The 26,791-nt window shown below is 51.1% G+C and overlaps 10 protein-coding genes across 10 annotated transcripts; 6 read left to right on the forward strand and 4 right to left on the reverse strand.

The window, feature by feature from the left end:
* Positions 1 to 206: 206 nt before the first annotated feature.
* On the forward strand, positions 207 to 3,014 carry SNOG_10771 (hypothetical protein; the record flags this gene model as incomplete). Its single annotated transcript, XM_001800979.1, has 6 exons — positions 207 to 504; positions 577 to 699; positions 749 to 1,065; positions 1,118 to 1,398; positions 1,450 to 1,807; positions 1,857 to 3,014. The coding sequence occupies 6 exons, from the start codon at positions 207 to 209 to the stop codon at positions 3,012 to 3,014; spliced, it is 2,535 nt and encodes an 844-aa protein (XP_001801031.1).
* Positions 3,015 to 3,854: 840 nt separating this feature from the next.
* Positions 3,855 to 4,040, forward strand: SNOG_10772 (hypothetical protein; the record flags this gene model as incomplete). Its single annotated transcript, XM_001800980.1, has 2 exons — positions 3,855 to 3,886; positions 3,956 to 4,040. The coding sequence occupies 2 exons, from the start codon at positions 3,855 to 3,857 to the stop codon at positions 4,038 to 4,040; spliced, it is 117 nt and encodes a 38-aa protein (XP_001801032.1).
* A 481-nt stretch (positions 4,041 to 4,521) lies between these two features.
* SNOG_10773 (hypothetical protein) lies at positions 4,522 to 5,566 on the reverse strand (the record flags this gene model as incomplete). Its single annotated transcript, XM_001800981.1, has 4 exons — positions 4,522 to 4,806; positions 4,855 to 5,111; positions 5,171 to 5,507; positions 5,546 to 5,566. The coding sequence occupies 4 exons, from the start codon at positions 5,564 to 5,566 to the stop codon at positions 4,522 to 4,524; spliced, it is 900 nt and encodes a 299-aa protein (XP_001801033.1).
* A 614-nt stretch (positions 5,567 to 6,180) lies between these two features.
* On the forward strand, positions 6,181 to 6,550 carry SNOG_10774 (hypothetical protein; the record flags this gene model as incomplete). Its single annotated transcript, XM_001800982.1, has 2 exons — positions 6,181 to 6,241; positions 6,351 to 6,550. 2 exons carry the CDS (start codon positions 6,181 to 6,183, stop codon positions 6,548 to 6,550), a joined length of 261 nt encoding a protein of 86 aa, XP_001801034.1.
* Positions 6,551 to 7,353: 803 nt separating this feature from the next.
* SNOG_10775 (hypothetical protein) lies at positions 7,354 to 9,196 on the reverse strand (the record flags this gene model as incomplete). Its single annotated transcript, XM_001800983.1, has 3 exons — positions 7,354 to 8,793; positions 8,887 to 9,118; positions 9,156 to 9,196. 3 exons carry the CDS (start codon positions 9,194 to 9,196, stop codon positions 7,354 to 7,356), a joined length of 1,713 nt encoding a protein of 570 aa, XP_001801035.1.
* Positions 9,197 to 9,334: 138 nt separating this feature from the next.
* SNOG_10776 (hypothetical protein) lies at positions 9,335 to 11,383 on the forward strand (the record flags this gene model as incomplete). Its single annotated transcript, XM_001800984.1, has 1 exon — positions 9,335 to 11,383. One exon carries the CDS (start codon positions 9,335 to 9,337, stop codon positions 11,381 to 11,383), a length of 2,049 nt encoding a protein of 682 aa, XP_001801036.1.
* A 6,122-nt stretch (positions 11,384 to 17,505) lies between these two features.
* Positions 17,506 to 21,505, reverse strand: SNOG_10777 (hypothetical protein; the record flags this gene model as incomplete). The annotated part of the gene is made up of 2 exons (XM_001800985.1): positions 17,506 to 19,008; positions 19,061 to 21,505. 2 exons carry the CDS (start codon positions 21,503 to 21,505, stop codon positions 17,506 to 17,508), a joined length of 3,948 nt encoding a protein of 1,315 aa, XP_001801037.1.
* Positions 21,506 to 21,790: 285 nt separating this feature from the next.
* On the forward strand, positions 21,791 to 22,851 carry SNOG_10778 (hypothetical protein; the record flags this gene model as incomplete). The annotated part of the gene is made up of 3 exons (XM_001800986.1): positions 21,791 to 22,294; positions 22,505 to 22,789; positions 22,840 to 22,851. 3 exons carry the CDS (start codon positions 21,791 to 21,793, stop codon positions 22,849 to 22,851), a joined length of 801 nt encoding a protein of 266 aa, XP_001801038.1.
* An 85-nt stretch (positions 22,852 to 22,936) lies between these two features.
* SNOG_10779 (hypothetical protein) lies at positions 22,937 to 24,470 on the reverse strand (the record flags this gene model as incomplete). Its single annotated transcript, XM_001800987.1, has 3 exons — positions 22,937 to 23,535; positions 23,683 to 24,130; positions 24,345 to 24,470. 3 exons carry the CDS (start codon positions 24,468 to 24,470, stop codon positions 22,937 to 22,939), a joined length of 1,173 nt encoding a protein of 390 aa, XP_001801039.1.
* A 1,237-nt stretch (positions 24,471 to 25,707) lies between these two features.
* SNOG_10780 (hypothetical protein) lies at positions 25,708 to 26,130 on the forward strand (the record flags this gene model as incomplete). The annotated part of the gene is made up of 1 exon (XM_001800988.1): positions 25,708 to 26,130. One exon carries the CDS (start codon positions 25,708 to 25,710, stop codon positions 26,128 to 26,130), a length of 423 nt encoding a protein of 140 aa, XP_001801040.1.
* Between the last annotated feature and the right edge of the window lie 661 nt (positions 26,131 to 26,791).

Here is a 26,791-nt window from a genome sequence, read left to right on the forward strand (position 1 = left end):
CTGCCCACGCGACACTGTGATACGCGACGTTGGCGCTTCGACAGAGTTGACTTCCACGTTTCGCGATTAAGTGCATCTTCGAACATCCGCCATCTACCGGAGGACCGGATGACAGATAGCGCCCTGACCTGCCAGTAATCCCCTCGGGGCTCCAAGCGAAAACGACCACCAATTTCGATTCCGCAAGCAGAGATACACCCGCCAACATGCCTGGAATACTGCCTATGAAGGTGATCAAAGTCGGCTCAAACTGCCAGGCTCGCATCGCCCAAGCATGCGACCGATGCCGCTCCAAAAAGATACGCTGCGACGGTATACGCCCGAGTTGCACACAATGCACCAATGTTGGCTTCGAATGTAAGACTAGCGACAAGCTCAGCCGTCGTGCCTTCCCAAGAGGATACACCGAGTCACTGGAAGAGCGCGTTCGCCAGCTGGAAGGGGAAGTTCGCGAGCTGAAAGAGCTGCTCGACGAGAAGGACGAGAAGATCGATATGCTCTCTCGTATGCACTCACATTCACCATCTGCACATTCGGCTGCAAGGCGGCCGTCGATACACTCGCCCATTGCTTTAGAATCACGGGAAGACTCGCAAGAAAAAGACGACACATTCAAAGTGCAGCAGTCGCCGCTTCTGCTCGACGATATAAACGACGACGCATATTTTGTGGGCAGTTCAAGTGGCCGCACACTTGTTGGTATGGTTCCCTGACATTTCCTCCCAAACTCAGTACTAACACGTCACAGAGGCTTTCAAGCAAAAAGCGCAAGAATCAGGGAGACTGTCCGCTGACATCAATTCTGGTGCCTTCTTTGGAGCTGGCGGCGCCAAAAAGAGCAACGGTCCACGACGGATCGTTTCTTTCAAGGCACCCCCTCGTCTAGTCTCTGATCAGATGATCAACATCTTCTTCCAGGAATGGGCTCCCCTCTTCCCTGTTCTGCACCGCCCAACTTTCCTTGCACTATACGAACAGTACGTCGGCAATCCCGATACTATGGTCGAGAAGAAGTCCATCACTCAGCTCAACCTTGTCTTCGGAATCGCTGCCCTGTCAAGCGACGTAAGTACCCACTCATTTCCCCACACTTTGTGCATATGCTGACAACGCGAAGCCTCGCGATGGTCAGGACGTCGATTCCTTCGAGGCGCAATGGCAGAGTGCCATCGAAAGCTTCTTGATGGACAATGACGTCGTAACCCTGCAATGCCTTGTCCTTGCCCAGATCTTCTGCCTGCTGAGAGCTGACTACTCCCGGCTGTTGAAGTATAAGGGCTTGGCTATTGGCTTGTCGCAGCGTCTTGGCTTGCATCAGTCACAGAAGCGATTTGCGCTCGATGCGCTGAGCAGCGAAACCAGGAAGAAGGTCTTCTGGTCGCTGTACACCGTCGACTGGTATGTTGATCTCGATGCACCTCGCTCATCCCATTGCTAATGTTGCTACAGCCTATCTGCTGCCCATCTTGGCCTCCCCAAACTCATCCGGGAAGAGGATGTGCACTGCGAGTATCCGGTAGATGCCGACGACGAATACGTCACTGAGAAAGGGTTCTTGCCTACCTTGCCCGGGGAGTACACCAAGCTCTCCAGCGCATTGGCCCTCTTCCGCATGACACGCATCCTGTCAAAGGTCCTCACCGAATTATATCCGGCGTCAGCGTCGCATGACATCTCATTCCGTACCGTTGCATCACTGGCTGATGATTTGGAGGACTGGTCTATGAACCTTGCTCCACATCTGAAGCTCACGTTTGCGCAAGACAAACCAAGCACTAATGTTACCAGCAGCAGAGCACCTGTTTTGGTATGTGATTCTATATTTATACGTTTGAGAACTTTGCTAACCATAACAGTCACTGGTATACCACCACATCCGCTCTCTAATTTACCGGCCAATTGTTGTTGCAAACCTCGGAGACAAAGCTTCCTCAGCCATCGTAGCCATCGGCGATGCTTGCAAACACATTATCCAGATCGTACAGCTTCTTGACGAGCGCAAGCTCAGCTTTTCGTTCTGCCTCAACCGAAATGAGGTCCTCGTCCAGGCCGGGTTCGGTCTCCTCTTCCAGACCCTCAACCTTGCCCGTGATGGCAAGCTGATCAAAGACTGCAACCGCCTTGTCTGCTCCATCATGGACATGCTCGAAAGCGGCAATGCTGCTGGCTACAACGACTTCCGTCGCATCGGGTGTACTCTCGTAGCCGTGCCTCGTGTAGAGCCAATGGCTGCACCACAACTATACCGCCACCACTCAGAGAATAGCATGGGTGCGCCCGCAGAAACCTTCCGTGCAACACAAAAGACATTGAAGGCCATCGCAGCCCGCTTCTCGCCTGGTGCCATGAAAGCTAGACAGGAAAATCATGAGCCGCGTCGTGCGACACTGGCTACCATCACTCCCAAGATGAGCGTGCACACCAACCCCTCCTCGACCAGCCTATCTTCAATCCACTCCGAGCCCCCCGTCGCCCGCTCCGAACCAACCCTAAGCCCACCATCCCACCGCGCCTCCTTCTCCGCCTCCGACAAGCGCCGCCCTAGCCAATCAACCCCCCAGCAGCGAAACATCGACTACCTCTCCTTCGCCGCCGACCCGCTCGCCAGCTACACGCTCCCGCAGAACCCCGGCATCAAATCCGAAGTCTCCAGCTCCGACTGGGAACGCCTCCTCTCGTCGCTCGACAATGGCCAAACCAACATCTACGACACCATCTACGGCGGCCCAACGGCCGACGCGCTGCTTGAAATGGCGCCCATGTCGGCCACCACTGAAGGCACTGCTACGTGGTCGCCCAATGCGTGGAATTGGGGGGTGTACAGTGAGCAGGCGGCGCCACAGAGCGTGCTTAGTTTCACGGATGAGAGCCTGACGAGCGGCGAGGAGTTTAGCGCGAATTCCTGCGATTTCAACACGACGCCTGAGAGCGAGAGGTTGTATCCGGGCATTATGATTCCGAATATGGGCACGCCGCACGGGCTGGGCGGGTTGGATGGGAACTTTGGCTTGTAGATGTGGTCACGGTCGATGATATGACTGGGAAAGGAGTAACATGGCGCTTCGGCGAGTGGGAGGGGGGTGTTTTTTTTTTTTTTTTTTTTTGTTCAGTCTATTCCCTTCTTTTTGAGATACCACGCTCTCGCTCTCTCGAGATTGAGCATTTTTATTCATCTTTGTATACGCTTGGTTTTTCACCCCCAGTATTTCCCTAGTTCTGGACTCGGCACCTAGTTTTTTTGTTTCGCGCAACGCAACGTCGAAATACAAGTTTGTAAACCCAATCGCATCTTGCTACCATTGATGCGAAATTCCAAGCAGTTGTGTTGTCTACCAGATTGCTGAACAATCAATCACACCTATTCCTTCACACGTCAAGCGTTGTATAGCCTACACGCTCAGTATCTACTGACATCACATCACCCTCCCCACAGCAAGACGCAGCAGTTTGTTTCCCGTTTCCGTTTCATGCTATATCCGAAACGAACCAGTTGACCACGCACCAAGCGCGCCACACGACACCAGACCACGGACCTACCCCAGATTCCCATCCTCTTGGCCTTCGGAGTCTTCTCCTCCCTTCCCCACATCCAAAAAAACGAGAGCTTCACGCGGGGCGTTGCACAGCTCGAAACCAATATTCCCGCAGAACAGGTAAGCTTTCGCTTCGCACGCGATTCAGAACACTGAAAAGCAAGTCATGTCCACTCCACGCCTCGGAAAAAGAAAACTGAGCTCGCCTCCTCGGCTCAGCGGATGTCTGGGGCTTGGCGCACGTGGCGTGGATAAGCGGGGGTGATTGTGGAGATTACCGGCGTCGTTACAAAGACATGTAATGTGGCTGAAGGATCGGTGATGGCATGGACATGGGACGATCAGGAGGCATGGTAAGTTACTGTAAATCATACATCACGATCCATCTAAGCCCTGTTGCGAAGATCAAAAGTGCCGACAAGTGTCGTGTGCCCCATGCTGTTCAACGTCACTGGAAGCTTGATAGTCACCGAAGAAGCGTCATTGCAGCTGAAAAGGGACGGCTGAGTGGTGATCGTTTGGGTATCAAGCTACAGCGCCGTGCCAATCAGACGGGCAAATATACCACCCTTTTCGAATCATGCTTTTTTAGCGCCTGCGCCGTGAATCGCGAGTATACACGTTCGGATCCGCAAGTGAGGTGTCGAAGTGCGGCCAATTGCTTACAGGCTCGATCGTGGGGTGCATGAAGCTGAATATCGAGTTTGAAGTGCGGGGTGAAGTAAGCTCACGCCATGTTGTTCGACCCCATGGGGTATAAAGCTGGTATGCGGGCGAAATCGGAACTCTGCGATGGGGGAGATGCCTGTCTATGTTCCAGGGATGCAGGTGCTGTATTTTGCGGCTCCTCTAAGCTTTGGAAGATCCCCGTTGGTATCCGTGCTCGCGTCCGGTGGAGGGGAAGGATACGTCCGGCGTGCGAGCTGGACACAAGGATCCAGCGCTTGTCCGGCACAGGCATGCATTTGGTGGCGGCTATCGTGGTGCTCTAGCGTAGGAACTCCGAGTTGAGGTAGTCGACGAAGACCTCCTTGACCCGTGCCTTGGAGAGGCTGTGTTGGCGGTTCATGGCGATGAATTGGCGGCGTATGCGCTGCAATTGGGGCAGCGTCATGGGTGTGGCTGGGAGCTCGATGGGCGTCTTGACGTCTGGGACTGTGATGTCGCCTCCTCCTTCTCCCTCGTGATCTTTTTGGTAGGTCATGATTTGCGCGAGGATGTCGGACGTCGTCTTGTCGAGTTCGTAGAGGTAGTTTTGCTCGGTCGCGGGTTTCTATTGCTGTTAGAGGACATTTGGGGATTTACGGGAAGAGGTACGTACCAACACTGTCGCCATATTCGGCTTCACCGTCTTCATCTTGCCATCGCTGCCGACCATGGCTTCCCATATCTGCTCACATGGCGGCGTGGCATCTTCTTCGACCACGATGAACAGCGGACTGTCCCACCTCGTCATGCCATTGGGCTCCTCATACCTGAAGATGAGGTTCTCGAAGTCTTCCTCGTCATACCCTCCATCCGTGTCCTTGTCGGCCAGCAGCTTCTTGTTGTTTTCGCGACATCGATCGGGCGGCGTCCCTACATGCAACTCTTGGACTGTCAGTCTCCGATGCCCTGTTTCGAGGAAGCGTGGGTACTGACCACGCAGCTGGGGGTCTGCAGCGCCTTGGCTTCACAGTACAGTTGGTACCGGAAGCCCTTGATGTAGTTCATGCCATCGGCGATGACGATGTCATCGCGCGACAGCACTCTCTTCACGGCTGAATATTCCTCCGCGCGCGCATCTTTCTCGGCTTTGGCTGTGTGGTAGACGTTTCGAGATACCCCGAGGGTCTGGTCGTTGATAAGGTGTACTTTGAGTCGACTGACACGTGCATCGGCGCTTGCGTTCGCAATGGTAGACTCGAAATGTTCCTTCAGTTGCAGCGCCCTGGTTGTTTTCCCCGCCGAGGGGTAGCCGCTGATGAGGATGAGCTGTGCGCGTCAGTCGCGAGCGAAGCAAGCAGGAGCACGGCGCTGGGACGTACGGGCATATTATTTGTAGCACGCTTCTCCACGACTCCAGGTTATTATGTATAGCCGCCCGTCGACGCTTCAATGTTGCGCCTAAATCAGGCTAGACGGCGTCGCGCAGTCTCGAGACGAGACGGTTTCTTCGGTAAAATTCCCGGCGAATGACGCACCGATCTCACCTTCTTCTACACAATCTGCCTTAAATCAGGCAAAGCCTCGGCATAGACATCTGGCAGAACCGATTGTGCTTGTATCACCCTCTGGCCTGTTACTTGCGTGCTTGCCTGCTGTTCCCCCTCTTTCCTGCTTTCAGCCGTTTTTCTGCGATTGTCGAAATTACCTGGTCCAACGCAATCAACGGGGAGCTGGAAGAGTCTGCGCATTCCCTGCCGTAAGGATATTGAAATATTCTCCATTCGCTCTTGCCAATCAGTACCCACCTGGCACTCACTACTCCACATCTAACGGTACTTTAACCTGCGACTACCTCGACCCTACTGTAAACTGTAAAAACCAACACGCCTCCCCTGTGATCTCAAGTGTTTGCTGCTACTACATTACCCATCCGCCATTCCATCTACCTTCCCCAGACGACTCCACTTCCCACGGCAAACAAACACCACAAACTCTTACCATGTCGACTCCCCGCAACTCCCAAACCACCGCGCGCCCAGCCTACGCTCCTCTCCAGACGAGCAATTCCTCCCACACCTCCAGCTACAGCAGCATATCCTCGTCGACATCCGCCTCCTCAGCGCCGCTCAACTCGCCCTCCACCGGCCCCCAGCAACACATCTACGGCAGCATGTCTCGCGCAAACCTCGCAGCCGCGCCACCAGCCCCAGCGCCATCCCAGCTTCGAGTACCGCCCGAATCGTGAGGGTGCGGGCCAGACGGCCGCCGAGACGACGAATTACCTGAGCCAGATGGCGCTGCTGAACGAGGCGGCGAAGCGCGCGCAGATGGCGTGTGTCATGCGGGACATTGGCGAGATGGAGTTGTAAACAATCCCCGTCGTTTGTTTGGCTGCGATTTTCGGATTACCGCGAATGGGTGCCGCGGCGCTCGCGATACTTGCCGATGTGGTTCTGGCATGTGGGGACAGGGGATCACATCACTCCCACATCACTTCCCACGACTGTGCCACTTACCACTCATTTACCGGAAGAATTTCGTCGCGCCAAAGTTAAAGTGCTGTACAAAGCGCTTTTTCGAAGCACGAGTCAAACGCGCTCTTCGACTACTGGCACCCGCGATAAGCTCCCGAGACTGTCACATGCCAAACTCTTCCCTTCACTTCTCTTCACTTCACTTCCACCAACTGTATATATTACTCCCACCCACGACCATTACTTTTCCTTGATTCCCTTGTCCACAATTACGCTGGTAGCATTTCCATCAGCCCGGAGTTTCCACTTGGGAGGTTTCATATTAGACTCAAGAGCATTTCTTGCATGGTGCATGGCTTGCGCGCGCCTGCCGAGGTTACAGATTATTCAATTCAAAAATTCCTTTCCTGTTTTGGGATCGGATCAAGCTGTGTGATCGTGAACTGCTCACATGTCCGAAAAGAGTGAGGAGTACGATTTGTTCTGATTCCCACGTTTGCACCAGGCGTTGCAAGAACAAGTAATCGATCTTGCTGTACAGTACAGTACACGTTCGATGATTGCGTGCTACATGGCGTGATCACAGCAGTGTGCGAACTAGCCTCCCAAGCAAACCTTGACATTTCCATCCAAGATCCAATATGAAGTCGCACATTCATTTACGATTTTCCCTTTCCAACCACCCCCCCTAACCCAGCTTAAGTATACAGCTCCTCCGTAAGCGCATTCAACCCCACCCCTTCCTTCGCAATATCCTCCTCCTTCAAGAACAGCAACGGCATCTCCACGAGCGTGCCCTTGATCTGGCTCAACACCTCCTTCACCTCCCTAATCCCCTGCTCCCCCTGCGCAAAGTTCTCTGCCACAACGTGGCCCCACTTGTACAAGCTCGGCTTCACATTGTTCTTATCCTTGGCATCCTGCGCGAAGAAGCGCGAGTAGTACTCATCATACTCCTTCCAGTTCTTGACTCTGTCGTCGGGCACAGGGTGGAACACCTTGGCAAACGCCTCAGTGTTTGTGCGCGCGCGCCAGTTCCAGAGATTGAGGAAGTCGTCCGAGAGAGGGTCGGCGACCTGGCGGTCTTCGTTGGAGCCCCAGTCGTAGATGTTGGGGATGCCGACGGGCTCGTAGTTGGGGTCCGGGCGCTCCATGTCCTGCGGCTTGAGGAGGCCGAGATGCTTGCGGAAGATTTCGCGGCGGAGGGAGGTGGCGAATTTGGAGGCACGGAAGGGGCGGCCGTCCATGGTGGATTCGATGGGCTCGGGGTCCTGGATGATGATGGCGATTTCCGAGTCGTGGTCTCCGAGTTGCGAGCGATCGTTGAGGTTGGCAGAGCCGCAGATGACGATTTGGTCGTCGGCGATTAGGAGCTTGCTGTGGATATAAAGCTCCTCGGACACAAAGGCATCCATCTCGCTGACATTGCCACCCTCCCAAGGAACGTTGCGGATGTCCTCACCGTTGAGCATGTAGCACTCGCTGACAGAATCCCAGCGACCACTTCCCAAGCCCTGGTGACTGCCAATCTTCGCGGCTTCTTGCTGGTAGCGTTGGTAGTCTTCCTGCTTACCTTGCTCTTGAGGACGACTAGCCGGTGTGGAGCCGTCCATCTCGTACACGCCGTACTCAGCGGTTGGAGGTGGGCGGTATGCCTGGTAGTCGCGGGAAGCGTCGTGCGTCGCGTCGAAGCCCTCGCTTGCCTTGTTGTATGATACACCGCTGGCTTGTTCTGCTTGACGCATAACGTTACTCGAGTTGATGCGATCGTAGCTTCGTAGGTTGTAGAAGCGGATGTAGTCCATCGGGTTGACACCAGCCCTGGCGATTTCTTCGTAGATGGAGTGACCACCACGGTTGATCGAATCGTACTGGAACTCCATGATTGCCCTAGTACCCAGTGCATCGTCGGCCTTCAGGTCACCCGCAAAGGCAGGGACAGACGGGATCATGATGATCATCTTGTACTTTTCGCCATTACGAGCAGCACGAACAATGCGCTCGACCATAGCCGCGCCAATTTGGTTCCTGATTGGCTTCTGTTGGTCTCCGGTAGCGGTGATGAAGAACTGGTTTTCGATGTAGATGAAGTGCTGGCTGTTCTTGATGATCTCGCAGTATGCATTTTGGATGGAGTGCTGGAGACGTCAGTGGTGTTCGAACAAAACGCATCCCGGGAAGCCTTGTTGAGCACTTCAAGCTCGCGACTTTGTGGGGTCGATGGTACATACCTCTGTGTTGATGTTGTGGCTCCACTTCGCAGAGCTGCGAGTGATCTGACAGTCCACACCACCTCGCTGAGCAGCGTGCTCAGCATGTTGCTGGTAGTCGCCGCCCTGACCATGTCCGACATGTTCATGATACTCTTGGTTGGCACGCTCGAATAACTTTTGTCGCAAGCCACCACTGCGGCCAAACAGACCACGCTCGCCACTCTCGCCCTCGCCACCAAAGCCGCGCTTTCTATTACTTTAGCTCTCGAGTAATTACAGTGTCGCGCGCTTCAGATTCTCTCACCTGAGCTCTCAGTGCAGACAGCATATTTAATGTCACACGGTTCAAAGCCACGATCTTTCCTCCTCTCCACTCACAATCAAACATCCCCATCACGCCGACTATCGATACTGCAACAACACCATCAAGAACCGAGATTTGCAGCCTTCGCGGACATCTGAGATCATGGCAGATCCGACAGCGAACATGACAAGCGCAGCAATGGCCCCGCCAGTTGACGCTGAACAAGTGGCCGCAGCCAGACCTACACCCACTACTACTACGACTGCGACACCGAGTACTCCCAAAGTCAAGCCTCAGATCGAGATGGTTCGTCCGAGCAGTACCAGCCAGCCCAATATTACCGAAACAACGAACGCGAGTGCCGAGCCACATCCAGCTGCTAGTGATGCAGAAGCTGGTCACATCATCATCGGCGAGACACGGTACGAGGCAGAGCAGGCGGCTGCGATACAGCAATACATCGAAAACGAGAAAAGCAAGTGGCTGAGCGGGATGAAGAAACAGGTTGGGCTCCAGTTCGATGATGCATTGTTCCGAGTCGAGTCATACATCGGTGCAGCGATTCGTCATATTCTCCTGGTCCCGGTACGGCGGCAACCTGAGTTCATTCAATTCGGTGGCCAGTCTTTCGATCCTAACCCGCCAGACTGGAAAGATCCCGAAGAAGTTGCTGAATCTCTACGCGAAGTTGGCAAGGACATCTGCACAAAGCTTTCCTCCCTTGGTGAGCTCATCACAGACAAGAAACATCCTTTCTACAACATCCCGGCGCACTTGATCGAATATTCCCTCCAGTGGAATAATTTTGGCCCTTCCAACTTTCATGACAAGTTGCGTCGCCTTTACGAAGAAGAGGACACTGAGAACAGGCATGCACATTTGCCCGCCGATCGCAAGAAGCAATGGCATGTATTCTCAGATTTGCCAGACCGAAAACCAGTGCATGGCCACGCTGAGCCAGAGGAAGATACGATATCGACCTCGAAAGCCAAAGGCAAAAGGCCAGTCGATCAGAATCTCATCAGTACGAAGGCTTCAACGAAGGCAAAGAAGGACCAAAACCCGAAACAGACATGGCGAGAGAACCCCAAGAATGGGGTCGTCATTTATCTTGAGGCGACAGAGGACGACATCGTGCGAACACACAGATCATTCTGGGGTCAGCAACACTGGGAGTCTGAAGGGTGGATCATCCCGCCTGATGCCGTCTTCATTACTGAAATGGAAGAAGGCACGCTCAAGGAGTACTACAAGCAAAACGCGGCCAAGTATTGTACAACATGCCATGGCACAGGATGGCTGGTGATCGCATACCATGATGTGGGGAATTGTAATGAGTGTCAACACGGCAACAAGTTCGTCACAATCGACATTTACATCCCGCCTGGCCGTCGATACTACACACTGCGGAGGGGATGGAGCATCAACGACAACGGCGATGTATTGGACACTGCGATGAAACTTGCTGCGCCGAAGAACAACGTCGGCAAGCTCCATGTGTATGGCAAACAAGTCTGGGAATCTGGCACGACATACACACGCGCGAACATTGGAACACCACGGCACATCAGTGAGGCATACCGCAAAGGCACTTTGAGAACATTGAAGCTCAACAGTTTTGATCGCTGGCTCCTGAAAGATGACAAAAACAAAGTCAAGTACAAAATGGCATTCGAGGTGCATTCACGGGCGTTTGAATTACCAAAGAAAAAGAACAAGATCCTCAACGAGTGGGATGGGCAGAAACCTAAGACTTTGGCGGAATTCCATGCTGTGCGAATGCATGAAGTGTGGGATTTTGCCGGCTTTGCAGATAATGAAGTCGAGTTTCTTCTAGCCAAGATGCTCAAAGCTGTCGAGCGCCTTGGCAAAGATGGAAACATCCTGGAATCTGCATTCGACACTCATAAAGATTGGTTCACCAGAGAAGATGTGGAAGAGTTCCGGAGCTGTACCAGCCTGGAGCGGCTCGTCCTGCATCTAGGAGGCACAGTGCCGGGCAGTCGGAGGAAGGAATCGGCCGCCAAGCGAGCGAAGAAGAGCAAAGAAGACACGCCTGTTGACCTTGGACTGTCACTTGAGGGAACAGTCACTCCTCGAAAGCGAGGGGCAAGCGCCAGCCCGGGGGGTAAGAACACCAGGGTCAAGCTCGAACCTCAACCCGACATGTACGCAATCATTCATGAATCGAAGTATTCTGACTCCGAGTAATCATTTGCACATCTGGAACACTTCTTCAACATTGCAGCAGGCCGGGAAGTCCATAGCTGAGACCCATGGACTGGCATCTGGACACCATAGCGACATTCTGACTTTCTACCTGCTTGAGATCTTGCTCTGGACTTCCTGGACATCAGCATCATTGGGCACATTTTCTTTTCTGTTTAGTTGGATATCTTATTTGCATTTATGGACATCAGCATAGGTGGAACATTCTGTCGTTCTGCCTGCCTGGGTCTTTTCTTTGCATTGCTCAGACATCAGCATGAAAGTAACATCTGGCAATGAGAATTCCCGATGCAATTCTTGTACACTCCCTCTTCATGCCCTTATGGTGCGGCAACAAGAGTGACTACTTATCATAAACACAAACTATAAAAAAAATGAAAATCTGTATTATATGTACACATCTGTTCTATCTAGGTGATATCTTACTGCCGTTCCCACAGGTCACCAGCAATCATTTCTTCTTCTTTGGACACGTCTTCGGAATTGACTCTCATAAAAATCGATTTCTCTTGCGTGTCGCTATCTCAACTTATGGTAGCTTCAACCTCCGCCATGAGAATGAGATTTGGCGGGAATGGAGTGCTGTCTTAACATTTGACAGCCCACCTACATACTCGGATACACCAACAACATCTTGCTATTCCATCTCGCTTTCCATGCTAAAGCGGGAATGCATTGCCCCGTCCTAGTAGAGATTTGGCGTTCTTCTGGACCATCGCATTATGTGTGTCTTGCAACAACATACTTGTCTCCTCAACGCGGCGGGAATGACCATATATCCATAAATCTGACAGTGTACAATCGGAAGCGCCGACCATTGAAGAAGTATTGAAGAAGTTCAACACCGCTCAATAATATGTCTCAGACGTCTTCCCATTTCCGCCACAGCGAGCCCTAGTGGCGGAGAGGTATCTTCTTACCGGTACGACATCCAGTTCCTTTTATTCATGTATTTCATTCGTAGACGAAGCTGCAAGGCTACATTTTGCCGACATGGATCCGCTACCGTACGTAAGGAGCAGCGGATTTCCTGCCCCACCCAGCATCCCATAAACGTCACAATCACTATTAAACATCCGCCACTATACACAAGAATTGGCGGTTCTCTATTTACACAAAGCATCCCAGATAATTCAGGAACCCCATTAAGAACCCGCCATTGTAGATGAGGAGCGGCGGGAATTCACTCTGCATAGCCTTCTAGGTCCTTTATAGATTTCGTCATGAACCCGCTGCCGCGTGACGAAAGCAGCGGTTTTTCATGAACACAGCATTCCAAATACTTCAGAGGTCCTATTACGAACCCGCCACTATACGCAAGGAGCGGCGGGAATTCACTCTGCATAACCTTCTAGGCACTCCATAAATTCTACCGCATATCCGCCAGCGTACATTACAAGCGGCGGCTCCTCATAAACACAGCATTCTAAATACTTCAGAGGTCCTATTACAAACCCGCCACTATACGCAAGGAGCGGCGGAAATTCACTCTGCATAACCTTCTAGGCACTCCATAAATTCTACCGCACATCCGCCAGCGTACGTTACAAGCGGCGGCTCCTTATATGTATAGCATTCCCCATACTTCATTGAATCTACCATGAATCCGCCGCCTTACTGAAGCAATGGCGGAATCCCATTCTATGTCGCCTACAGGTACTCTGAACATTCCACTATATATCCGCCATCGTACATGAAGAACGGCGGAATGCTACGCTATCTAGCATTCCAGGTATTTCAATTATCAGCTATATATCCGCCATCGTACATGAGGGACGGCGGGATGTTACGCTATCCAGCATTCCAGGTATTTTAATTATCAGCTACATATCCGCCATCGTACATAAGGAACGGCGGGATGTTACGCTATCCAGCATTCCAGGTATTTCAGTTATCAGCTACATATCCGCCAGTGTACATTGAGAGTTGCGGATGTCTAGTGCTACACAACATTCTATATACTTCACAGTTCCAGTCACCGGACGTCATGTCTGAACCTTGTCTCGGAGCTCACCGCCAGCCGAATGGTGGTGAGAGAATTTGTTTCACTTGAGTCATGCCATGATTTTCATTCTTGTCCACATGCCACATATTGTGCTGTCGAGAGTCTCGCCGCAATCCTCATGAGTGGCGGGTATACGATATTCTGTCATATCTGAGTTTGCATTATTGCTACTAATAACGACAAGGGCAAGTTCGAATGGTACCCGCCAGCAAACCTCGGAACAGCGGACCGAAAAAGTCCGGTCGCATCCTATTGTCCAATTTGTGACTGTTAATGACATTCCTTCCCCCAGAGGCTCCGCCGTACCTGACCTAAGTGGCGGGTGAGATGTTCCATCACATATGAGTCTTCACACTTTTAAGATGTCTGACTTATTGACAGTCTTAGAGTCGTGTCCGCCACACCCCTTCAAGGCGGCGGCTTCTTCGGTTCGGTCCAAGTATACAGTGTCAAAAAAGCAGGCACAGTTTGCAACCTGCAAAAGTGACCTAATTAGTGCTTACATCAGCCGACACCGACCGAGTCGGCGGACTTGTCGTGTATCCCCAGGTATACTGAGATACCCTTTGCATGATAAAAGAACGTGCATAACAGCCATTGAAACTCATGGCCGCGGATATTGAGATTTCAGAACTCTCACAGTTCCGGCTTCTTCATGCCATCTTGAACCATTAGGTTTAGGACAGAAAAGCCATGTAGCTTTATGGCGGCGGAGCAGGATCACGATATTAACTTTCGTAATTCAGTCAATTTCTTCTTGTTGTACCATTACAGCAGGCCAACGCTATCGAGATTGAACTGACACTGTTGCGCCCTTTTAAAATCCGCTACGTGGTTCACAGGCAGCGGGAACAATAGCATAAATAGGGATCTGAGTGTGTCACAACAGTCTTCGCAGGGACCTCGAGACCCGCCTCGCCCAAGTGCGTCGGCGGATGCGCATATGAGTCCTACACCTCTATCTTGGCGGCAGGAATGTAAATGTGGTTTCGAGTTCCGCTAAGATGACGGGAAAGCAGATCATTTCATGGACACGTGGCCAATATGAAAGCATACTCTGCACTCGACCACTTCCGCCAAACGGTTCAAAACCGGCGGCTTCTGAACTGACCTTGCAGTCATATATATTCTCGAAGCATACACCATGGAACAAATCGATTTGCCATATCCGCTGAACATCATCGGCGCTGCGGATTTCATCTGCTCATATTTTGTCGTAAACACGGGAATCTTTCGGAAGTGGGCTCAGCCTCGCAGTGCAAGACCAGCTGTTTGTTGTTCTCTGTTTACCCTGCTTCATTGAAACTCTCTATCAAATTTACTTCGACTATTCTTCCGGTTCCATGGTGAGAACTGGCGGGGAAGGTCTGTATTACCGAATTCGATGCACACCTGTGACATGTCGTGCATACCTATACTTTCACGTGTGTCAAATTCAGCCACCAGGTCGAATGTAAGCGGAAGCCCACCAGAAGTGAAGGACCAAAAGATGCCTTCACGTTCTTCAGTAAGCATACACACAATGCTCGCTATCTTCACCGCTTACACCGGAATATCACCAGTAAGTTCATTCCGGGTGAAGCTCACGATTTGTTGATCTTACCCTTGCACTCATCTGGTCATTGGATTACCGCTGAGTATGGGTAGGATGGCGGATCTTTCGGACCAAGCACCTTTCTGGCACTTGCGCGAAGCACCAGCTGGGAGACCTTATGTTTGCACATAAATTCCACAGGGAATTACACTGCGCAAATCTTTGAGCAACCATGCCTCAGCCATAAGCAGAGTCGTTGGCGGGAATGACTTTGCTAGGATATCTTAAGTAGGACAAATGTGAAGATAGCATACAGCCGGACAACATACAGCTGAATGGAATTCAGGTTATTTACTTATCCTCAAGCTTTACAGCATATGCTACTTGCAGCTTTGTTTCAGCCAATGTACTACCCACTGGCGGAAATGCAGCAAGGCATGTGTATCATAACACTTCAACATCTTGAGCAGTAGCTACCGTGTTTCCAGCTACCAAGTGATTCTCTGGCGGAATCTATGTAGGTGCGACCGCGCTGTAGCCCGAATATATTTGTCGAGCGAACCATAAGGTCAGCCAACAGAATGTAGTGGCGGACACTGCTCAAATCAGTGCCCAGCCACAGTGTGGGCCTACGGCGGATTGTAGGAAGTTGCTGCCATCGAAGAGGTCCATCAACCAGACATTCAGGTGGAATGCGCTCCGCCAGCCTGGAGAGCACTGGCGGGGTCGCGCCATTTCAGACGCATTACCAAAATCGGCGAAACGGACTCCTAGAACGTCGATGTTCAGCCAGACAAAATAATATCGGCGGCAATTGGCGAGCCAGCATCTTTTTATTTAACAGAAGAGGATGGATAGTAGGAAAGGTCTGCCTATACTATACCAAACTCAGTGGCGCACAGAAGACACACCACAGCTCAAATATACTGCATGAATGGTGTTTTGTTCCGCCGAAGTCCTGATGCTCGGCGGGAAAGTGACGGTGCGAATCTGTAAACCAAGAAGACAAAAAAGAAGAGAATGAGAGATAGGAGGAAGGTATTGTTGGGCAGGACAAACATTTCATCAGCTGCTCATCAAGCTATCGGCGGACATGAGCTCACCCTGCGCATTTTGATACAAAGAAATATCCACGGCAAGAGATATTATCTCCCGCTAGAGGATGTGATCGTGGCAGAGATGGAAGTCGCTAGAACACAGCATACATGGAATCGAAACTAAGATTTGCGTGTTCCATATCCGCCAGAAATCATCGACCCAGTGGATTTGAGTGAAGACTGGCAGACCAAAACTCAGGCATTGAGAGACAACGAAAAGATTCGGGCTACGCACACAGGCGAAGATCGTCGAGTGATATTTCCAAAATATAGCTTCAGCTGAAAAAACAAATCCAGTGAGAATACTATTCACTCTTCATCGATGGCCACACTCATTCAAAGATTTGGCTTTCATTCCGCCATGCCGTGAGCCTCTGGCGGTTGTATAGTCAAATCTGTTATCCTCGTGTCATCAATATTCTATCTATATTCCAGCCTCACGAGTTCTCAGTGGCTGATAGTAAAAGCACGCAAGCACGTCCTGGCAAAAAGAGCAAACTATCCTTCCGCCCTTCCGACCTCCGAGCAGCTGATATTGTAAGCACCGAAGCATTTCCCTAACATCAGAGACAGGTTATCTCCCGCTCTATTCTTCAGCCACGATTCGTATCTCTGGCGGAACTGTCGATGAGCGGGGCACACGCGTGCATTCTGAAGACATTATGGGAAGGCTCGATCCCAACCCTACGCCGAACATCGGAATTGACATACCATGAGTTTGCTTTCAAGTAGGCATATATTTACAGCTCGGTAGCATGCTCACAGCGGATCTTGAAAGAAGAAAACACTAGTCTCAGCATCGAGCAAGTATAAGAGAACAGCCGCACGCTGAGCACACGGCGGATAATACAGCAGGGAAGAACATCTGCTCGGCATCGAGCAAATACAAAATGACAGCTGCACACTGAGCACACGGCGGATAATACAGCAGAGAAGAACATCTGCTCAGCATCGAGCAAATCCAACTAACAGCCCCACAGTCAGCTGATGGCGGATAATACAGCAGGGAAGAGCATCTGCTCAGCATCGAGCAAATCCAACTAACAGCCCCACAGTCAGCTGATGGCGGATAATACAGCAGGGAAGAGCATCTGCTCAGCATTGAGCTATTATGAGATAACAGCCCCACAGTCAGCTGACGGCGGATAATACAGCAGGGAAGAGCATCTGCTCGGCATCGAGCCATTATGAGATAACAGCCACACAGTCAGCTGACGGCGGATAAGAGAGAAGGGAAAGCATTAAGTAAACACGGTTGCTACTCGGGAAGTCGTGATGTACGAAGGTCACAGATACGAGGTCAATTTTCTTTGTCAATGATCTTGATTCTGCATTGTAATACTCTGAGAGCGCACCTCAAGAACAACTCCTCCAGTTCATTGAAGACATGGACCAGTTTGCGATACATAAAGCATGTGTATACACTTGCAAGAGTAGCAAACACTCATCTACAACTAGCTGATGCTTTTCAAGGAAACATGAGTGGCAACTGGTACTTGAACATCTCTTCAGCCTTCTTGAAGCCGCCGACATCTCCATCTTCCGCTGCAATTTTCATGTTCTCCAAGCAGTGGGCCACTTTTTCACCAAGGCCTTCGGGATCACGCGAGTATATGTCAGAGTAGACTTCGTACTTGCCTTCGAGCATTCCTTGTCGACGTGAAGTTTCCACTTGATCTTCTCTGGAGCTGGAAGTAACATGCGCATCCTCTGCAATCTGGCGAGAAGATGAAATGCCGGAATCCGTGCTTTTGTGCATCGCAGTTTTGTATCGATTCAGCATATCTGTGAACTGTTTTTTGATCTCAGGATCGACGTTCATCTCAGAGATGATATTAACATCATTGGCGAACATTCCTTCGACTCCCTCGCCAGGCGTTGATGTCGTCGACATTGAAGCTTCGTCTTGTGGCTTGATATCTCCTGTTTCTTGAACGGCACGGACTAGTGCGTGGTTTTCCGAAAGCGTGACGACCTCTTCATCTTCTTCTTCATCAAGCTCGTGTTCCGAGGTATCGGGAGCAGTGAGTTCGACACCAACACTGTTCTGCATCATGGCTGCCGCCCACTTGACCTTGCTCTTGGTCTTGGGCATGGGTACGTATTGATAATCGTCCTTGCCGCCAACTGGTCCGTACCATGCACATTCGTCTTGTAGATCGAGAACAGCCTTTTCTAGAAGGTCCATCAGAACTTCGCTATTCTCATAACAAAATTCCAGTGTGTTGGCCCTCCATGACTCGACTGAAATAGTGCGTCGCGAGATATCGTAATCAGTGACCATGTCTTTCGGCAGCAGAGTCTTGCATCCAGTCTTCATTGGTTCACCGGCTTGGATATAGCGCAATTTACCATCCGGCATGTGTTGCACACGACCGCGTCCGAATGAGTAGTTGGTCGGGTGTCCAATGAAGGGGGTCATGACGAACCCAAAGATATGGCATTTCCCACCTTTTTCGAACCATTGAACAATAGTCTCTATGAATAGAGTGGCTGGAGATTCATTTGTCGTATGTTTTCTGTTGCAAAGAGTTGCCATCGTGTGGAGTCGCCCAGCAAATTCTCGGAACAATAAACCCATGTCAGCGTCTTCTGGACAGCCGTCTTCTCGCCACGGCCAGGGGATCTTGTTCTTGCCAAGTCGAGGTAGAACAAGATTGTGGCGATTCATGCCGTCGGTTGATCGATCATTCTGGATCTGTGAGATACAACCGAGTATGATCTCACACTCCTCTTTCGTCCACATTGGATAAGACTGACGAAACGTAGCTGGAAAGCTCGCAAACCGATCACCCCTCATGATGAATGCTCTTCGGAGTCTGTCAGGCGACGGCAAGAGATTGCCATCCCACATCCCGCTCCTCTCCATTGCTATCACCTGGCGAAGTCGATCATCAGGCATTTTCGATTCTATGCGCGCGCGGATGCTTAAGTCATTCAGCATGCTGATCATTCTCTGGTTATCGTAGGCCTGCGATCATTAGCATCATGACTGAGACAACAGAGTAAGAAGAGCAACTTACACGCTCGATGACATTCCATTCTTCTACAACATCTGGCATGTACCGTCGACACGCTGGGTCCGCATCGAAACGCTTCTTGAGCTGCAGGGATTTCTTGAGCAGTGGAAGGATAGAGGGCCCGAAAGTACCCTTCAGACGATTGATGCAATCCTTGGTGAAGATGCAATTCTCCGGGCCATGCATTGACTTGTTGCCATCATCATCGACCCATAAAGGGTGAGGCTTCTCAATCGAAATACCATGCGGATGTTTTCGAGCACCGAACCTGTACAACTTCGACGTCGGATCATGTGTCTGGGCCTTGAAAGGAATCATAACTCCAGAGTAGCCGTCCTTCCACTCATCTGAGTTCCCTGGCGTAATAAATTTGTCTTGCATAGCCTTCACCAATTCTGTGGAGGTCCAAGTATGCACCATCCCATACTTTTTCTCTTTCTCGAGATGACTGCGACAGTTAGAAGCAATGCGAACTAGAAAGTCATGCGGCCTGAAAATCTGGACAGTGTCTGATTGCCCGATGCATTGTTGACAAACCACGAGGACACTCCCGTCAACAATCTTCCTGGCGGTCTGTGAACATGTGGCTATGGCAAAGCACCACATGCAATGATGGTCCGTAGTAGCACGCATGGCCTCATCCTCGCAAGCGCAGTAGCTGTCGAGAATATCGTCCCTCGTAAGGACGCCAGTTTCGATGTACTCAGCCGCTAAGAAAGCCGAGAATACCACATTGACAAGATCATGGCCCTGTGCGAGTGCCACCAGTGATGATTGCATGATGTATGCAAGACATACCTTGTCGTCGATGAGGGTGCGAAGGGCCCAAGTGTGGTTGACTTCGTCACTCAAACCCTCCATCACTTTCAGGGTTGGACGGATTTGGATGACGCCCCAGACATTTTTGTATGGAAAACCCCATATTCGAACCCCGTTGTAAGGACCATTTCCCTTCTTTGGTCCTCGGTATGCATGCATATCGCCAGATGCTTGGAAAGACTTCTTCTTGTTATCGATGACAGCGCGGAGAGCCGGATGCGATCCTATGTGACCAACAAGCTGATACGCGATTTCTTGACCGATGCGCACAGCCTCCTTTCCTAAATCTGTCGTGATGGTGTCATCGGGTGTACCGAACATGGCGTAGGTGCGGAGGTCTGTGCATGCTGCCACTTTCTGCGCATCCATCTTCTGAACCGCTGATATGAGCAAGGGTATGGTTTTGGATGGGTTCGAAGTGTGGGTTGGGCCAGAGTAGGGGTAGATGGTAGGTGTCCACATGACTTTGATCATGTTTGATTTGACTTGGTTCTGGTTTCTCTTCCAAGGCATCGGAGCTCCATAATGTTGTGCACTCCACATTGACACGACTCTTCCGTTCCTTCGCAGGTTGAGTTCACCGAGATGGACTGTCGGATTGTGTAATTGCTTCCATCGAACGAGACTCGCTATGTCAATGAAGATCCAAATGCTATGCATTATAAAGTGTGCGGAGGACGCCACTATCGATCTCTGAGGTGCAGGCAGAGTCTCTGGCATCCTGTTCATGGCATCCACTTTAATCTTGCCCAGTTGGATAACCAGGTTGCGATCTTTGCAGAATAGCTCCGTGATGATGTTTGGTCCTTGTTGGCGTTCAAGAGCGAGCATCGCAGTGCACTGAGGACCCAGGTTCTGTTTGACGCAGTGGTAGCATGGATTTTGCCTACTGCACATAACTTCGGACTGCACTCCTGTGTTGTTCCTTGTTATGCATGTCGGACAAGAACCCAGAGGAGACACAATAGAAGGCTGAACAAATAAGTCGATGGGCTCAGACCCCGGGTCGCGAATGTTCTGGGCTTGTAGCCGCCAACACTTCGAGGAACTGCCATCAGTCAAAGCATGGTCGTACAGAGAAACTTCACTCTCCAGCAACACATAGAAGCGGTTGGCTTCATCGTACAGGGGCATGTCGAGTATGTGGGTGCTCGTACTATTGTATACGGGAGTGTACACGTGTGGCTTTCCTGGGTGCGACTGAAGCCCAAAATCTTTGATGGCTTTGAGGAACTGACCATACACAGTTACGTCATCGTTCAAGTCAATGTTGGGATTCTCGAACTCCAACTTCTGCAAGCTGATTTTTGCTGCTACTGTGGCGGCTAGCAATGGGTCGGCGACGGATATTTTGACCCGCTTCCTGGGTCGCGCTCCGGTGGGCTTTTTGCTAGAAGACTTGGAGGCAGCTGTTTTGGGCTCTGTCTTAGTCTTGGTCTGGGGTGCAATCTTGGTCTTCGTCTTCGTCGTTCGCGCAGTCTTGGTTGTGGTCGGAAGGCTCGTTTCGAAATCTGACTCCGAGCCATCGTCGGTGGCGGCATCGACGAAATCAGAGTCACGCTCATCCTTCTCTTTGGACCTCTTGAGCTTGGGCGTGCCCTTTTGGCGTGGTGTTCGTGAAGCTGACATTTCGAAAGCCACAGGTACACTTATGATTGTAGCATGCGACTGCTGGGGATGTGGTTGTTCTGCGAGGAAGGTTGGACGTCAATTCAGAAAAGCAGAATATTGAATTCGAATTGTGCGACTAGTCCGTTTGCTTGATTGCGCATTTGCTGATTGTGCGTTTGCGTGCTCTCACTTCCCGTGTTCTTGGCGCGTCGTCAATATCAACCTCGAACTCACTGCCACGCACTCTCCCAACTCTTTTTCTTTTGGTAATCAACCTTCCACAATCACCTCATACCTGAAAGCATGGCGACCCAGAGCATTATCGACGTCCAATTCACGGATGCTTTCAACGAGGCTAAAGCGCTTTACGATGCTGACCGTCTTGACGAGTGTATTGCGAAGGCTCGTGAGCTGCTTGAAGATCCTGCTATACCCCGCTACCACCAAATCAAAACACTCATACTATTGGGATCGACTCTAGGAGAATGGAGCGATGCAAATTCATGCCTTGTGGACGCAGAGGCATTATGGGCGTTAACTCGCCGCTGGCATCCTGAGGGTGAGGATAAAGACGTGGATATCTTCATGGCTGAAATCCGCACTTCACTAGATGAGCTGGCAGGAGTCTTGCGCGAAGAGGAACCTGAGGATTACGACATGGACGACGCTATCGAGGAAGTTCTGCATGAACATGACGAGCAGGTCGCAGACGCCCAGATGATGATGGAGGACCTAGATCTTGATCAGGACAGCCACGAAGAGACGGGGAAGATTCCTCAGTCAGGAGCTGTTGAAGTCGATACCAAGGTACATAACATCGTCACTTACCGCACACCTGTTGCTAACTTATGAATTGCAAGGCCCGAAGACCACCTCAGCTTAACATCTCGGCAAATGTAGAAGACAGACGACCTCAGAACCGCCAGCCCCGCCAACCCGCTCCAGACTCGCCAGCCATGGCATCCAACAATTGTAAATCGCCCATCACACATACTTGTAGATATGCTGACATGCTAGGGTGGCATCGAACTCCCGCTTCAGGTCAACTCCGTCATCAGCCGTCTCTGCGCGACCTCGCTGGTCAACGCGGTCCTGGTCAACTTCGTGCCCAGCCGTCTCTGCGCGACCTCGCTGGTCAACGCGGTCCTGGTCAACTTCGTGCCCAGCCGTCTCTGCGCGACCTCGCTGGTCAACGCGGTCCTGGTCAACTTCGTGCCCAGCCGTCTCTGCGCGACCTCGCTGGTCAACGCGGTCCTGGTCAACTTCGTGCCCAGCCATCCCTGCGCGATCTTTCCTCTGACTGTAAGCTTACGCCCTTTATTGTTAACGTCAATCGCTAATCATCGGAACAGGGAGAGATCTGAACTACCCGCATCCCCGCAGTGAAGATTGAGAAGAGACGCACCTTTGAAGTGGATAGACACATGCTGCGCAGGCGGAGCACGGCGGTTAAGGAGCACGACTTGGCTGAATAAAGCAAGTGGAAAACATTTCACTTATGGCTTTGGCTGCTTGCGACGCATTCAGCTTAGATTGGAAATATACGACTATTGTATGCCATAGCTTCAATTTGATCATGTCTGGTCTTATTTCAACTATTGTGCTTGATAGAACGCAACGCCTCATCAAAAAAAGTGAACGAACGACCCTACCCCGCTCTTCCCTACCCCACCTTCCACATCCAACAATGCGTTCCATGTCACCCGGATGTGCGTCTGCGATCGCGTGCTGGTTCGTGTCCCATCGACCATAGCACAAATCCAAGCCACCCATGAAAGCTATCTGACCGTCGACAAGGCACAACTTCTCGTGATGCGCCCAGTACATGACAGTGCCGTCGTGGGCTCCGTATATCGCCTTGAGACCGTCGCCTGGCATCTGCGCCAACTTCGCCGGACTGAAGGACATGTTCTTCATGGACGCGAAGAAGGAGGATTGTAGTACCGCCGCATCCGGAAGATGATCAGGGTGCCTAAAGACACCGATGTTGGGGTGTAGTTCTTCGAGGTGGTGCTTCGTATGCGCGGAGGAGACTGATATGGGCGGAGCTATTAGCGGATCGGTTCTTTCCCACTCTTCAAGCGATTTAAAAATGACATCCAGCCCCACTCGGGTGAGGCCCTTTGTGAACTTGTCCGTCGTGTGTGGTAAAAGAGAGTGGAGATAGTCGGGCAGCACTGGATTCAGCAACTTACGAGTCAAAGCTTGGGTAACCTCCTTGTACACGATGATGTTGACCTTGACACCACGCTCAGCCGCAGCATGGAGAAGGCGGTCCAATCGGTACTGCTGGTTCTTCGCCGGTGGGCGACGCAGGTATAGCTCGGGTGACAGCCACCAGTCGAGGATCCATATAGACTCTCTGGCATGCTCAATGGCAATCGAGACTGCATACATGTAGCTGCAACCATCGACATACCACTTGGTCTCGTTGCCACGTCTCTCTGGCGCAAAGCTCATAAAGCGATGCTGGCTGTGGTACTCCTGGCCTGGCTGCGCCGGCGCTCCCTGCTGCTGTGGTTTGTTCTCGTCCTTGCCAGAGAGCGAGTCTTTGAGATCAGAGACGAAGCCATGAAACGGCTCATGCAGCTTGTTGAAGAACGACATGCTGCCGCCTTGGGACGATGAACCTTGCTGGGAATTCTGCAATGTACCGAGTTAGATGCGATTGGTGCTGTAGCTGGAAATTGTTGAGAGAAGGAAAAGGTCGAGGTTGCGGGCGGCTGAGTGCAATCAAGGAACCACGAAAGCAAAACGGCCCGTACGCTAGGACAACCACAATTTGACTCTAGCCGCCTCTACTGGGTGCACTGTTTGCAGGGTATACATAGAGAGGGATGGCGCGTTCGTTTCGTACCTCTTTCTTGCCCCCAAACAGGCGCCGACCCATGTCGCCTATCATGCCTCGATCGCCCTCTTGACCCTCTTGCTGGCCATGGTAGTCGCCATAGGCCAGGTCGTCGTCGCGGCGATTATGCGCCATTGCGACAGTTGCTTAGCTCTCGCTTTCGCTGGAGCGGTATGAGTGTTCGTAGATGTTGTTTGCGGAGCTGAGCTGACAGCTCATGTGAAGATGGAGATGCGCGTCATTGCCCCACCAGCTGAGCTGTTTCAGCTAACCCAATAACCTGCCAACATGGTACCAGGACCTGTCGTGCGCGCGCCTGCAGTGAGGGTCTCGCTTTTGCAATCCATTCGAGGTTCAATTGGATAGCCTCAGGCCTGTCCGATACAATTGTGCTCAAAGACGTGCTGCTATCGACATCGTGGAGGGGCAATCCTACCCCACCCCCTCAAGTTGCAGAAGAGCTAATGCAGCCAGACTGCGACAACAGTTCAAGAGCGAAAAGAACATGATCAGAAAAAGCTGGGGAATACCTCTAGGGAGTCTTTTTACTTTCGTTTAGACAGACTTAAGTAGAGCTATCTACGTCCAGGTGAGGAATATTATTCTGCATATAGAATTTCTAAAGCTGCTAAATCTCGCTTTTTCTGCAACTTGAGAGCCACCGTCCCCATCCGAGGTTCATCTGTCTCCGTACACCATCTAGACCATCATACAATAGTATGCCCACGTGCCGAGGAGATGATCATATCAATCTCAATGCAAGGCTCGTGAGCTGCTTAAAGATCCTGCTTTATCCCGCCACCGTGAACTCAAAACACTCATACTACCGCCCTCGACATGAAGAGAACAAAGAGACGCGAATTCATGACTTATAGGCGCAGAGGCACTATGGTACATGGTCAAAGATTCATCGTAGCAACATAGCTTTGCAAGAAGACAAGCAAGGCAGTATATGCTCGTCAGCGTGTCTGGATGCTCACGCCCAAGCACTGTCTCTGTCGGCCTCAGCGTCTGCCTGTTCATCACTTCCGCCTCCCTCCATCTGCGCAAAGGTTGGAATAAACCGCTTCCGCCAACTGCTAAGCGCGTGTTTGCTGTTGTAGTACTCGCCTTGTCGTGGGTTGTTTGATGTCTCTGCGTAGGCTTGACTCTTGTCTTTGTCGTAGTTTCAAACTGTCTCACAACCATCAGATTTATATCATAAAAAGACGGGTTTCTTTTCCCAGCTCATTTTCAATCCACCCACAGGCAGCGCAGTAAGTGTCAAGGATACTCTTTTCATCAACGAATACCGCAACCACGAATTCATCGGCTGATATCAACAACCGCCTCTCGCATCTTGCTTTGAGAACGATTGAATCGAAGCACCGGCATGTCAGGACCAAACAACCTCATCGGGAATTCTACCACTGCAGTAAATACCGTCTCGGATCCGCACATCAACGGGCACCTAGTCTCTACTGGAAGCTACGAAGTCGACGGAGTAACGCGCCTCTATATCCACAAGTCAAGAAAATGTATCAGCAGCGACCACATATGCCAAGTCTTCTCATATGATGCACAAACGTCGGGCATCCTCGACATGGAAGGCCCTTCGGCGGATTTTACGGTTGAGGAACACGGATGGTTTCGCGACGTCACGACATTTGAGCAGATTTGCAATACTCATCCCATGCCCAACGATCAATCCCCTGAACAAAACTTCACCAACTGGCGAAGCAGTCTCTTGGTGCTTCTCGATAGTCATCACAGTGGTCCAGGTGGTGCAGGTGGCCAATGGACCCGGGCCAACTAGGGCAGGTTGTGGGGCTGGTCACAGCAGTTGTTTCGGGGTGAGATAATTGAGAGGTGGACTCAGACAGCTACGACCACAAACTTGATATCATTCAGCATGCAATAGAGATTCAGTCAGAAATTGGGGGCCAGGGTCTGGGAAGTGGAGGGGGTTTGGATTGTTTGCTCTGTAGGAATAGATTTAAGTTTGTTTAAGGCACCAAGAGCAAATAGCGCATGAAAAACTGAAGGCATTAACTCACTCACACCTTTTCCTATGTCTCCTAAAATCCATGAATTCTATGGATTTTAACTAAATTACTTAACTTGGATCTCACAGAATACGTCTGGACAGCTGCGTGCAATAATTGGACACGTGTATCGATCTAAACAAGCGAATGTGACTGCATTAAAAACACAATTATCCAATCTAGCTACTTTGACAATTCTGTTTTACAAAAAACCTTCAAGCAAGAAAACTAAACGCACTTGACAGCGCCGAACGAAATCAGTCCTTGACACATAGTTGAATCCCCGTCGTTCTCTTTATTGAAGCGCAAACAAGCCTATTGATGTAGGCCCGTCGCTTGCAACGGATAGTTTATCAGTACATTTGTACTCATTATCTGATGTAGGCAAAGCAGATTGCTTGACCAACGATAATCGCATCGCCACCTGCAGGC

The sequence above is a fragment of the Parastagonospora nodorum genome (assembly GCF_000146915.1).
Source record: "Parastagonospora nodorum SN15 chromosome Unknown scaffold_17, whole genome shotgun sequence".
NCBI classification, from domain to species: domain Eukaryota; kingdom Fungi; phylum Ascomycota; class Dothideomycetes; order Pleosporales; family Phaeosphaeriaceae; genus Parastagonospora; species Parastagonospora nodorum.